General features: G+C 38.5%; 1 protein-coding gene across 12 annotated transcripts in view; it reads left to right on the forward strand.

Moving 5' to 3' along the window:
• adgrl3.1 (adhesion G protein-coupled receptor L3.1) overlaps positions 1 to 14,600 on the forward strand; it is a 1,303,645-nt gene that overhangs the window by 326,004 nt on the left and 963,041 nt on the right. For all 12 annotated transcript variants that reach the window (XM_051927733.1, XM_028802158.2, XM_051927732.1 and 9 more), the window contains exons 4-5: positions 9,218 to 9,327; positions 14,550 to 14,564. In XM_051927733.1, the coding sequence (XP_051783693.1) occupies positions 9,218 to 9,327; positions 14,550 to 14,564 (125 nt within the window). The remainder of the gene's footprint in view (positions 1 to 9,217; positions 9,328 to 14,549; positions 14,565 to 14,600) is intronic.

A 14,600-nucleotide genomic window follows, 5' to 3' on the forward strand; every position in this document is an offset into this window, starting at 1 on the left:
CTGGAACTATTTCAGTGTCAAATCTGCTTATGTGCTTAGTAAATAATGAAATAAATAATCAGGAAAAGCACAATGAAAAATCATGATAAATTCTGAGAAAACAAGTTAAACAAATACTATAATATATCCATTTAACTTACAAAAATGCTTGGTACATTATAAGAAAAAAATACTTCATTTAGTCTTGTAATTTCTACATTAACCCCAAAACAGACAAACTGGAGATAGGAGTTTGTTTAATTAGGCTTTTTATCCACTTAAAAACAAGCATTGATTTGAACAAAAATCTGTAGCCACATGGTGTTCCCCAGGACTGAGTTTGAGAAGAGTTGCATTAGATGTTAAATATACTGAAGTTTGTCCTTAACTTGTATTATTTACACAATTTTACCTTAATTAAAAAAAAAAAAAATCAGGCTGCATCTGGTAATGAACACATTCCACAGATACAAGTAGGGTTGTCACTTCCATGCATTGCAAAAAGGACATCATGCATGGTTGCGCCAGACAAGACCCAAAATAGAAACAATAACCATATAATACAGCTGTGATGATTTTGATGTTAAATCTGTTTATGAACATAGACTTATTTTGTTAAACTGGAAGAATCCTAACTCTCCTCTTATAAGTCAGTGGGAAACCGATGTTTTATATTATTTGAAATTGGAAAAAATCTAATTCTCAGTTAGAGGATCTGTACAGAACTTTTTCAAAACCTGGCAGGATCTAATCAATATTATTTTAGAATAAGAAGACATAATTATTTCCGCATTTCTTTTCCTTCTCCATTTATCTTTATTGCCCTATTAAACTCAACAATTTAGGTATGTTTACAAGCTTTAAGTATTACTCCTTTGGCTATGCTCTCCTTCTCAGGGGTGGGGTTTGATTTGTTTTTAATCCTATTTTTTGTAAAAATTGATCTATTTGTACGGAATGATTACAATAAACAGTGTCATCTCCAGACAGAGGAGCAGCTTCAGCGACAGACTGCTGTCCCTGTCCTGCTCCACTGACAGACTGAGGAAATCGTTCCTCCCCCAAACTATGTGACTCTTCAATTCCACCCTAGGGGGTAAACATTAACATTATTCAAAGTTGTTGTCTGATTTCCCCTTGGGAAATAATAAAGTATCTATCTATCTATCTATCTATCTATCTATCTATCTATCTATCTATCTATCTACTCTATCTATCTATCTATCTATCTATTATCTATCTATCTATCTATATAAAATTAATAAAATATAAATTAAAAAAACAAAAAATCTGTTTATGACCTGAGAGATAAAATAAATGCTCCTCTCACCCAAAGTCACCTTGACTTGTAATATTTAAGATGTTTCTTTGCATCCAAGAGTTTCATATTGGCCAAGAATTTATAGTACAGCAGATATTTGACCAATCAAAGGTAATCAACTAGTGTTAAAAATAACAACAGTGGTGATGCACTTTGTCCTGCAATCTGCACATCTTGCTTTTGGTTGTCTATAGTAGCATGTCCTTCAATTGCACCTTTTTGGGATTATTTGAATGAGAGCATGTAGTGTACCTATGACTAACTTAATGGAAAATGTTAGTTAGGAATCAGTCTGCAGACTATAAGTTCTTATCTGACACAGTAAAACCAAAGAAATTCAAGATTTTTTATTTTAAAGGTGAATGTGCCAGTAACACAGAAAAAAATATTATTGATGGAGAAAAGGAGGACAAAGAGTTGTCTGTCTAGATTTTGTGCCAGATGGAGTGCAGGTTGCTGAAAACCAGTCTGTCTAGCCTGAATATGTACAGTACATCTGGCCATCCTAGATTAAAGTCTGCATGGACAAATTACAAAATATGGCTTTCCAAATTTTACCCCACTGCCTCCAACTTTTAAATGACTTAAGTCATTTGAACACTTTTGTGCCATCAGTAAAACAGTACCAGCATTTGGCCATTAAACAGGCAGAGACAGAGAAAATGCTGATAAAAGCAAATATTGTGGAATAAATTATGCAGAGTTGCATTTGAAAATGTGTCCAGCACATTCTCACTTGTGTATGTATACATTTATAGTGTGACCTGCAGGGGGCACACCAGCCACCCAAACCTGACACAGACAGACACAGACACAAGTTCAGAAGCACAACACACACTTGGGAAATGCCTTCCCTTCAGGGTTTCCAACACACCAAAATGTAACACGTTCAGCAAGCTTTGTCCTCTTCGACCCAACTCTGGCTCCCGGAATGAAGGCGAACAGCTCCATTTATGCTACACCTGGAAGTACGCCAAGTGTGGCAGAAGCCTGACAAAATAGGGCTCTGCAGTTCCCCCTGGTGGCACCCATGAATCCCAACACGGCTGTCCCGAACTCCAAGTCCCATGTTGCCCTGTGGGAATCCTAGGCACTGCTGCAACACAGGGGGACTGCCATCTAGTGGCCCGAGGGAGATACAGCCCTGTGTTGGTTCTCTTCCCTGGTCCTTCTGGTTTGCAGGTGTCTTGGCCAGATTAAGGCCCTGGCCATCCGCCACAATAGTTACTGCAAGTTTTTAGGAATATTTAACTTCTCTTAACAGCACTTTCAAGCCTGTAGGTATAGTCATGTCAATGAACAGACGCCAGAAACAGGTTTGTTTTGCACTGCTGCTTGAGGGATCCTGAGCACACCTGATATTAGTATCTTTTTACATACTCATGTTTAACTGTAATGGGACTTAGAGTAGTTTATTTTCAATAATAGCTGCACCAATGAGTTACTGCTATGTAAGGTAAGCAAAAAATAGACATGTCAGAGAAAAGATTTTCTTAGAAAATGGGAGTTATTATCCTGATGAATGCTAAGAAGAACACACAGCAAGATCTGAGAACCAAATAGATTATGAAGGAATAACAAGTAGGAGTATAAAATACAAAAGAGACAAATAAGAAGAAATATACAAGTAAAGCCTGCTAAAGAAACCTGAAATGTTTGGCTTTATTTTGCCACATATTTAAAACATGTTGCTAGAAACAAGCAAGATGGCAGTACAGTCAGACGCAAAGGCTTTGTTCTCTCCAGTTTGTTGCTTTGTTTGCCTGGTTTCGTTTTGATGGTCGAGTTGTGTCATGCAAACCTTGTCTATAGCTGTTAGGATTTAATTCATATTGGATTACAGTATAAATTAAACATCATAAACCACTTTCAGCGGATTTATAACATACCAGAAGATACAGCGTGAACACCAGGGACGCCATGGATTATTGAACCCAGTAGGTGACAGAGACATTGGAGGGAGGGGAAACAGTAATGGGGATGTTGATTGGGTCTACAGGCTAGGATAAGAAAACATCCCCACACACCTCCGTTACTTAGCATCTTTCTCACCAACACAAGATCGATTATTTACAAAATAGACAAGTTGCAGCTACAGATTGCTGCAAATGTTTTCGTTTAGAATTGTTATGTGATGATCGCAATGGGGAATTGGCCTCACCCGTGAATCCCCGACGTTACAATACAACTAGTGGACCGTACAATCAACCAGCAGGACAGGAACAAAAATTCGGGTAATTACAGCGGGGGGTGGTTTATACATGTATGTGCACAATGACTGGTGTATTAACAGCAGAGTTAAAGACAGACATTGCTCCCCTGACTTAGAGGTTCTGTCAATCATTTGCAGACCATTCTTTTTATTAAGAGAGATAACTGTGGTAATTGTGAATGCTGTTTACATTCCGCCAGACGTAAATGTTAGTATGGCTCTTAACATCCTTTACATTAAAATAAATGAACAGCAGCAGGCTTATCCCGATGGAGTTCATATCATTGCCAGTGATCAAGCATGTTTAAAGACTGTACAGTGATACCTTGAGATATGAGTTTAATTCGTTCCGTGACCGAGCTCTTAAGTCAAAATGCTTGTATCTCAAATTAATTTTCCCCATTGAAATTAATTGAAATGAGATTAATTCGTGCCAGCCCCCAAAAAACCACCCCAATTTTTTGTTAAATGTTTTCAACATAAGAAAAATGTATTTATAATGAACAAATATTGTATACAAACAAAATAAAACCTAATACATAAAAGAGAATCTAAAGAAATAAACAGACGTTTGCAAAGCCGATTAGCGTATTGTAATGTTTTTTTTGTTTCACTTCACTTTTGCTTAACTTAATTTTCTTTTTCACTAGTTTTTTTCTTTTTTGCCACGCTTTTATCACTTTCATACGCAGGGCGTTTCAATAGAAACCTGTCCAAGGAGCTTTGTTTAGTCCTCCCCTTTAGAATGTTTCTGAAATGAGTTAGGCAAGTGTCATTAAATAGCGCGGCTGCACGTTCAGTTTCTTTTCAGTAAAGTCTGGCGTTAGGCAAGTGACATTAAATAGCGGTGCTGCAAGTTCAATTTCATTTCAGTAAAGTCAGGCGTTAGGCAAGTAACATTAAATAGCGGCGCTGCAAGTTCAGTTTCATTTCAGTAAAGTCAGGCGTTAGGCAAGTGTCATTAAATAGCGGCGCTGCAAGTTCAGTTTCATTTCAGTAAAGTCAGGCGTTAGGCAAGTGACATTAAATAGCGGCGCTGCAAGTTCAGTTTCATTTCAGTAAAGTCAGGCGTTAGGCAAGTGTCATTAAATAGCGGTGCTGCAAGTTCAGTTTCATTTCAGTAAAGTCAGGCGTTAGGCAAGTGACATTAAATAGCGGCGCTGCAAGTTCAGTTTCATTTCAGTAAAGTCAGGCGTTAGGCAAGTGACATTAAATAGCGGCACTGCAAGTTCAGTTTCATTTCAGTAAAGTCAGGCGTTAGGCAAGTGACATTAAATAGCGGCACTGCAAGTTCAGTTTCATTTCAGTAAAGTCAGGCGTTAGGCAAGTGTCTTTAAATAGCAGCACTGCAAGTTCAGTTTCATTTCAGTAAAGTCAGGCGTTAGGCAAGTGCCATTAAATAGTGGCGCTGCAAGTTCAGTTTCATTTCAATAAAGTCAGGTGTTAGGCAAGTGTCATTAAATAGCGCGGCTGCACGTTCAGTTTCTTTTCAGTAAAGTCAGGCATTAGGCAAGTGTCATTAAATAGCGCGGCTGCACGTTCAGTTTCTTTTCAATTGAGACAGGTGTTAGGCAAGTGATATTAAATAGCGGCGCTGCACATTCAGTTTCTTTTCAATAAAGGCAGGTGTTAGGCAAGTGTCATTAAATAGCACGTCTGCACGTTCAGTTTCTTTTCAATAAAGTCAGGCGTTAGGCAAGTGTCATTAAATAGCGCCACTGTATGATCAGTTGTAATTTTTTCAGGGTGTTTCTTTTCTTTAAAGTTCGAAACTTTTTCCCACATTGCAAAAACTTCCTTTATCTCACTTTAAGAGATAACCTCCACCTAGATACTGATCTCCTGCAGAACCTCCGTATGTTGCTGCGTATGTAGTTCCGTCAACTCCTCTGTCATCAGTTCCTCGGAATGTGCGGGGACAAGCTCTTTGATGGCTCGTATTTCGAATTTTGGCTCGTAACTCAAGACAAAAAATCGACCTAGTGACGGCTCGTATCTCAAAAAACTCGTACATTGGGGCACTCGTATCTCAAGGTATCACTGTACTTCCTGAATTCACCCTGTATGTGAAGTGCTCCACTAGGGGGAAAAATACATGCAATCATGTGTATTCAAATGTAAAACATGCTTATAAAATCACACCCCTCCCTGAATAATCATTCGGATCATCTTTCATTGCTTCTCATCCCAGTATACACACCCCTGAGGAGGAGGACCAAACCAGTTATGAAGACTATAAATACTTAGCCTGGGAGTGCTCTCATTGAGCTACGGGACTGTTTTGCACAAACAGATTGGGATGTGTTCAAACAACAAGACTTAGTTGGATATACAGAAACAGTTCTATTCTACATCAAGAGCTGTGCTGATAATGTCACTGTCACAAAGAGGATCTGGGAGTTTCAAAATCAGAATCCCTGGATTAAAAAAAGAAGTACAGACACTCCTCAAAAAATACTGCCTTCATGTCAGGTGACAGGGTGTTATACAGTGCAGCCAGAGATGACCTGTGGAGAGGTATCAAAAAAGCCAAAGAGGCCTATAAGAGGAAAAAAAAGACCATCTCACAGAGTATAATCCTTGGTAGGTATGGTAAGGAATTCAACACATTACAAATTACAAGGGCAGCAAACCAGGTCTGTCGGCTCCAATGCCTCGCTGGCAGAGGAAATTAACCATTTCTTTGCCAGGTTTGAGGTAAAGAGGCCCAACATGACCACACTCATCACACCAGCTTCCAGATCCCACACACTCAATCTGCAAGAACGTGTGCTCAGAATGGTGAACTCAAGGGAAGGGTGTTGGCCCTGTTGGAGTATCTGAGAAGATACTCAAAACATGCGGTGACCAGCTTACCAGAGTCTTTACAAAGATTTGTAATCTTTCTCTGGCATCAGCCACTATTCCACCCTGCCTAAAATCATCAATCATTATTTCTGTCCCTAATAAAATGGCCACCGAGAGCTTCAACGATTATAGACCGGTTGTATTCACATAATAGTAATGAAGTGCTTTGAGAGATTGGTGTTACTGCATATTAAATCCTGCTTCCAATTTTGTTTCGACCAGCATTAGTTTGCTTTTGCATCAAACAGGTCAACAGAAGATGCCATTGCTACCAATGTATACAGTATACTGTGCTGAGCCATGTAGACCAAAGAGAGAGCTATGTAAGGCTGCTCTTCGTAGACTGCAGTTCAGCATTTAATACAATAATCCTTGACATACTGGTAAGCAAGCTGACAGACTTTGGCTTCCCCTCCTCTACCTGCACCTAGATAAAGGACTTTGTGACAAACTGCCCACAAAGTGTTAAACTCGACCCTAATTTCCCTTCTTCCCTTTTGCTTAGCACAGGATCTATAAAAAGGCTGTGTGCTGAGATCACTACGTTATTCATTGTTCACATATGACCGCACTCCAAACCATCCCACAAATACTATCATTACATTTACAGATGACACCACTGTAATAGAGGGAGATGAGCCGGCTTACAGAGACGAGGTCCAGAGACTGACAAAATGGTGTTTAGCGAATATCTTAACACCGAACACCACAAAAACGTATTCAGGACTTCAGAAAGCACAGGACAGAATCAGTTCCTATTTATATCAACGGAGGCCATGTGACTGGGTACAGACCTTCAAATTCTTGGGAACCCACATTTCAGAGAACCTTTCCTGTTCTGAGTACACAACGGCAATCATCAAAAAAGCGTAACAGAGATTGCACTTTCTGAGAGGGCTCAGGAAAAAAACTATTGGTGGCTTTTTACTGTTCAACCATTGATAACATCCTGGCATACTGTATCACGGTTTGGTATGTTGGATGCATGGCAATATACAAGAAGGCTCTCCAGAGAGTCATAAACACAGCACAAAAAAATCACAGGTTCTTTTTTCTGGCCTCCCTGGAAGATATTGTTTTGCCCTGCTCCCACTATTTCACTAGAGCCACAAACACATTTAAGGATCTTAACTCCCTGGTCACCACCTGTTTGCACCTTTGCCCTTTTATTGGCATTATAGATCTTTGAAAGTGTGGACTATTAGATTCATAAACAGTTTCTTTCCAATGGCCATAAATACATTGAACAAAAATAAGCAAATTAAGTTGGTTTAAGTATTTTTTTTTAGTCAGTCCTGGGAAACAAACTTATACATATTGCTGCTGTTCTCATGCAGCTACACCCCATTGTTATTTGTATCTAATGTCTTTTTAATATACTGTTTTTTTCCTTGCTTGTATTATGTGTTGTGGCATTGGTTGTGTTTCATGAAAAGTAGTGTCATTTTTTCTTTTTGTACTCCGTTAGAGAGGCGCTTGTAATTTTGTTGTAATTATTTTACAATGACAATAAAGACTTTCAACTCAATTCAATTCAATTCTTGAAAGACACTCTGAATAAACAGCACTATCAAAGCAAATACTCTACACTCTGCAGTAAAACAAGGCTAATGTGGCATAGAAACAAACTGGAAAACGTTAGAGGAGCTGCAATACAGTATATATTTTTTAAATGAAGACTGTTTTCTTTTTATACATAATTTACTACCAAACTTGAAATGTTCATGTTTTATAGTATAAGCATGTTAGATGCTTAAATATGAATGCAAATTAGTTTAATACTTTTTAATAGCTCACAAAGAGTGAATTGGAATATTTTGTGGAAACAGAAAAGCAATTTCTTGAATTTCCTTGAACCCAATATTTGTACTACAGTTGTTTTATGTTTTGTGTTATACAGTAATCCCTCGCTATATCGCGCTTCGCCTTTCGCGGCTTCACTCCATCGCGGATTTTATATGTAAGCATATTTAAATATATATCGCGGATTTTTTGCTGCTTCGCCGGTTTCTAAGGACAATGAGTCTTTTAATTTCTGGTACATGCTTCCTCAGTTGGTTTTGCCCAGTTGATTTCATACAAGGGACGCTATTGGCAGATGGCTGAGAAGCTACCCAGCTTACTTTTCTCTGTCTCTTGCGCTGACTTTCTCTGATCCTGACGTAGGGGGATTGAGCAGGGGGGCTGTTCGCACACCTAGACAATAGGACGCTTGTCTAAAAATGCTGAAAGATTATCTTCATGTTGCTATCTTTTGTGCAGCTGCTTCCTGAAACAACATGCTGAATGGTGCTTCGCATACTTAAAAGCACGAAGGGCACGTACTGATTTTTTTATCTGTCTCTCTCTATCTCTCTCTATCTCTCTCTCTCTCTCTCTCTCTCTCTCTCTCTCTCTCTCTCTGCTCCTGACGGAGGGGGTGTGAGCTGCGCCTTCAACAGCTTTGTGCCGCGGTGCTTCGCATACTTAAAAGCCAAACAGCCCTATTGACTTGTTTGCTCCTTTGAAGAGGAAGATATGTTTGCATTCTTTTAATTGTGAGACTGAACTGTCATCTCTGTCTGGTCATGGAGCACAGTTTAAACTTTTGAAAAAGAGACAAATGTTTGTTTGCAGTGTTTGAATAACGTTCCTGTCTCTCTACAACCTCCTGTGTTTCTGCGCAAATCTGTGACCCAAGCATGACAATATAAAAATAACCATATAAACATATGGTTTCTACTTCGCAGATTTTCTTATTTCGCGGGTGGCTCTGGAACGCAACCCTCGCGATGGAGGAGGGATGACTGTATATACGGTATATAATTTATAACACATATGTATATATATATAAATATATATTTTTTTTTTCTTTACAGATGCAATAATAGAACCCAGTGTGCCGTGGTGGCTGGTCCAGACGTCTTCCCAGACCCATGTCCTGGAACTTACAAGTACCTTGAAGTTCAATATGAATGCGTTCCATATAGTATGTATTCTTTAATTATACATAGTATTTAGCTTTGAAAACTGAAAAAATTCCCTTAAACTCAAAATTGTTCATTTTTCACAAAAAAAGTTATAGGCAAACATTTTATATTAACACAGAAACAGGTGTTTGAAAAATTGTAAATATACAGGATAAGCCAAATAGAAGTACCACATTTCAAACGTTTATTCTACAAAAACGCTACAAGATAAAATACATTTCATTATGACACAAGAAAGGGTATAAAAAATAGATTTTTTTTCACTGTGTTTTAAAAATGATGTCTTCAAGGTGATGGCCATCATTAGCAATACACACTGCGAGATGATTTCTGAACGCTCGCATGACTCGTTTGGCCATTTTAAGGGTGAATAGCTGCGATTTCGTGGCAAATAGCGTCTTTGAGGGCTTCAAGGTGATGAGCTCGGTGTGTGTATACTGTCCACTTGAGATAGCCCTAAATGAAGAAATCGCACAGAGTGAAATCACGCGAACGTGAAGTCTACCCGACATCGCTGTACAAGGAGATCAGTTTCCCTGGAAACATCTCCTGCAAAACCTGAGCTGTTGCTCCATCCTGTTGAAACCAGGCATCCACCACATCCATTTCTTCCAGTTGGGGCCGCAACAAGGTCTCTAGCATTTCAATGTAACATTCTGATGTGACAGTGACCATTGCTCCCCTCCCTCAAAAAAATAAAACGGTTTGCAGAATATTCACAATCAACTCTCTACGGCTCTCCCAGTCTCTCTCAGTTAGTTCCTGCACTATTATCATTTTGTTTGAATGGAAATTAAGGTCCTCATGCAAAATCCTCCTTAAAGACGTGTTGGAAATGCGTTGGAAATAAGGCAGAAGCATGTTTGCACACTGAATGTCTAGGAGACTGCAAAATTGATGCCTTTACAGCTTGGATGTTTTCCGGCATTCGTACAGTCCGAGGATGGCCTGAATATTTTCTGTTCAATGTTGTACCCATCTCTCTAAATTTAGCCATTCACTGAAGAATTGTTTTCCGATTGGGGACGTCACCATTAGGAGGAATGCTAAAGTGTGTTTGGAAGGCACATTGCGTAGTGATGATGGTTTTGTTGTTTTTGAAGAATGCTTCGACAGTGAAAGCACAGTGCGCACTGGACCAAGGCATGTTGCTGACTGAAAACTACTCAGCTGCCTCTGTCTAAAAACAATTACCTTGAGAAATGTGGTACTTCATTTTGGCTCGCCCTATATATATTTTTTTAATTTTAGTAATGTTATCTATTTTTCTGTATGAAGCAATAGCATGGAGTTGTTTAATTTTGCCATGGCTCAGAATAAATTTCTATAATGCTCCATTATTCATAATGCTTACAAGTTTTTGTCAATTGAGAAATTCTTAAAGACATTCGTAAACTTAATAGTGATCTTTTGTTTAATGATGACCAATTGTATTAGTGAGGTGGTTTTGACATCTAATAATAATAAATTTTATTCATATAACACAATGAAACAATAAAATCATCTCAAGGTATTTCCCAATAATAAACTAGAATAAATGCTGTTTGAGAGAAGAGTGAAACCAGATTCAAAAACACTTTTTAGAATATAACCTAACATTTTTAAATCTTCATAATCCAATTCATATTTGTGGGGGTTCAAAGTCTGCAGTATCCTGGCAAAAGCTAGGCCAAAACATGAAGCAGCCAAATAGTTCATTACATTGTCTACTCATGCACAAAGCCAAACTCCCACTCACATCACCAATTTAAAATCACAAATTAATGTAATGTATATGTGTTTAGAGGTTTAGAGGAGAAAAGCGTGTGTACCTAGACAAAAACCCCACAAATCATGAAGAGAAATTACCAACTCTATATAAACCGCCAGATGTAGGATTCATATTCAGGATGCTGGGTTGGTGATGCAGCAGCATTAGCCATTGTGCTATTGTATCTCCCAATAAATAAATAAATAAATAAACATGGGTGCATATGAATCACTAAAAACTGCCAAATCTTCTTATTTTTCTTTCATCTGCTCCCGTTAGGGGTTGCCACAGCGGATCATCTTTTTCCATCTCTTCCTGTCCTCTACATCTTGCTCTGTTACACACATCAACCTCCATATCCTCTCTCACCATATCCATAAACCTTCTCTTAGGCCTTCCTCTTTTCCTCGAAATGCTCTGTGATAAAGAATGATTTTTGAATCACACTATTCTAGCTCCCATCACTTCTTAAACCTGTGGTAACTTTTAAACTTTCAGCTGCAGCAAGCAAATGGCAGTTGGTTTTTTTCCTCATTCTCATTTTCAAAATCTTCTTCAACATGCTCATTTTGGGTGCACCAGTCAATACACAGTATAACACCACTCTACAAATACCTCCCAGTGCAACTTTTGCTTGTCTCAAATGGATACTGTACAGACAGACATTGTTAAAAGTCTCTAGACTTTTTTAGTGCTGCTATGTACCTTTTGTAGCCTGGAGACTAAAACTGTACATAGTACTCCAGATGAGGCCTCACCAGTGCGTTATAAATCTTGATATCTAGGGTGTTATAAAGTGTTATAAGTTGAGAAAATTTTTGTACGTCTTTAATTTGTAATATTGAAGTGTCAAGAAGCTGGACAAACTAAATATACTGTATTATTAGAACATTTTTCAGGAGGCATGTTTTACTTTTTTGGCTTATTTTACAGCTTTGTTTTAATGGTTACCTAAAAAATGCCCCCTATCTTTAAGAGACAGTATTAAGTACTGACTCAGGATGTGAAAATTATGGCTGGCCTGGTGGGATTCTGTGAAAAACATTTGTTAAGCCATCCCCCTAAGGAAGGCAGTAAACTTCCTAGCTGGCAGGGATAGGAACTGGCTACAGGGAGGCTACTGACAGGTCTGATATGAAGAGACACGAGACATGGCAAAGGTTTGGGGCAGCCACCCGTATAATTCTGTATCCTGACTGCAAAAAGTAAATGTTTGAGGTTGAGTCAAGTTTACAAGACGGAGTCCAATTCCAGGGGAAAGGAGTGAGGCTTTATAGGAAGTCTGGGGGAAGTGATGTCATCCTCGGGGCCGGAAGTGATGTTGTCCTCGGGGCCAGGGCCGGAAGTGGCGTGTCTTGAGTCGAGGCAGTGGCTCCTGGTGGGATTTCCCGGGAAAGGTCTGCAGAGAACTCAGAAAGAGCGTTAGTGCACCCTGACACCCCCTGGGCAGATGTATTACCATTCTTCTCCAAGCCCTTCAGCTGCCTCCTATCCACACGTGTGTGACACAGGCTACAACTGAACAAAGCAACTGAGGGATGGGTCATACCTGAGTGCATTCATTAGCAAATGGCTCAAGAAGGGAAGTAGACTTAATCTATCAGTCATTGGAATTTGATTTTGGCTGAAATAGGATTGGATGCCTACACACATTGATATACCAAAAGAAACTACACCAGCATAAGACAAGGGTCACCCTCCCCCTCAGTCTCTTCTCTCTTCTCCCCTCTCTTTCCCACCATCTGGCCATAAAGAGACAATTCACCAGCTATATGGAGATAGGCATATGCCCTGTTTTCATACTCCATTCAAAGACCATGTGGTAGCAAAGACAAATCTAGACTGAAGATATGCTGAAAACTGCCTGTGCACACAAGATGCACTAATAGTTAGGCCATTTTGTTATTGCCTTTTTCTAGGAACATTACACTTGCCAAAGTTGAAATTGACTGTACTTTTATTCCTATGCCCATGTTCCGTGTTACACAGATATACACATATGTCCGTCACCTTAACTCTTGTTTTCTTATCCTTACAATAACCTAGCCTAGAAGGAAAGACAGCACTTGCAGTTTGGCTTACAGGTTTGGTCTACATCCAGAAGTGATTGAATTTGTACTTGATGTCTCCTCTTTATTCATTTATACCCTCAGGCAGCAAGATAGAGCAAATGCTAAATGCAAGTAAGAGTACAGTTGTATTCAGCCATTATAGATTTAACATTCTTAATATACCAGAAGGAAGAAGCAAAATATAAAGGTAAGTGGGTGTGGAAATGTCAAAATATACAATCTGGCTACTTCAGGAGCTGTCATAGATGATGCTGGCCAACACACTCAATGTATGTGGCATTCAGTTTCTTAAGGTCACATTTTTGTGGTTCTTTCTGCTTCTCTTTCTTCCCTGGCTTACGAATGGTTTTGTGCATCTGAACTTCGTTGTGTGTACGCACATTTCCACTTTTGTCCATACACCATATTTTAGTGTGAATTCTACACGTGACGTTATACAGGAGGCCCCTGGTGAAAAGACCAAGGATGCCACAAAAATGACTGGGGTGTCAAAAGGACAACCATATTTGTTCATACGGAAAGAAGGGAAAAAACGAGTGCCTTTGTCATTCAAAGTACAGATGCTTTTAGCAGCCTAAAGGTATAGTACTTCAGCAGGTGCTCTGTCCCTGATGAGGTCCAGGTTAAAAAATGATGTCTCCTTCTGATTAAACTCCAATTTTTATAGTGTCAAAGATGGAAAGGGTGGAGCCTTCTCCTGGCATTGTGGGCAGGGCTAGGCACCAAACCTCAGTTGTCTTCTCGAAACTGTGGTGGAGAGAGAAGAAATATTTAGCACCAGCACCCACTTTTGTTCCAAGTTGATATTACTTACCTTCTCAGAGCCTGGAAGGTGCTTCTAGCAGGCATGCTTAGCAGTATTTACATATATATATGTACAAACACACACACAGATGTGCACTATAGATTACCTTACCAATCCATAAAAGACATGTTCCTACAGTAAGAACAATTTTATTTTGTTTCAAGAGTATGTAAGAGCCATATATATATATAATATATATATATTGTAAGCTGAAAAGTAGATAATACACACCATTTTTAAAATTTCAGCTTTTCTTAATTTAATGACCAAAGACAAATTATGTTAGATATTTCTTCATTTTTAATAAAAACTTAAAGTGACAAAATGAATGTATTATTTTTACAATGAAAAATGAGTAAAATAGATTATTCAGTGACTTTGTTGCAGAAGAGCACACTTCTTATTTTTGTGAAAGAAGTAACTTTTTGCCACTGCAGTTTATTGTACTTTATAATAAGTAATTACTTTTGATTTAGAAAATCTAGTAAAAAATGTACTGTATACTGATATTAATAAAAAGATCCCAGTGTAATTGCAATATTAATCTATTTTCTATTTTCATTTTTCTTTTTGTGCTTCAAATGTCTTCGACAGAAGTTGAACAAAAAGGTAACTATACACTTTATATATGTATGTATGTTTATA

This window comes from Erpetoichthys calabaricus, chromosome 5, assembly GCF_900747795.2.
Source record: "Erpetoichthys calabaricus chromosome 5, fErpCal1.3, whole genome shotgun sequence".
In the NCBI taxonomy this organism is placed as follows: Eukaryota; Metazoa; Chordata; class Cladistia; order Polypteriformes; family Polypteridae; genus Erpetoichthys; species Erpetoichthys calabaricus.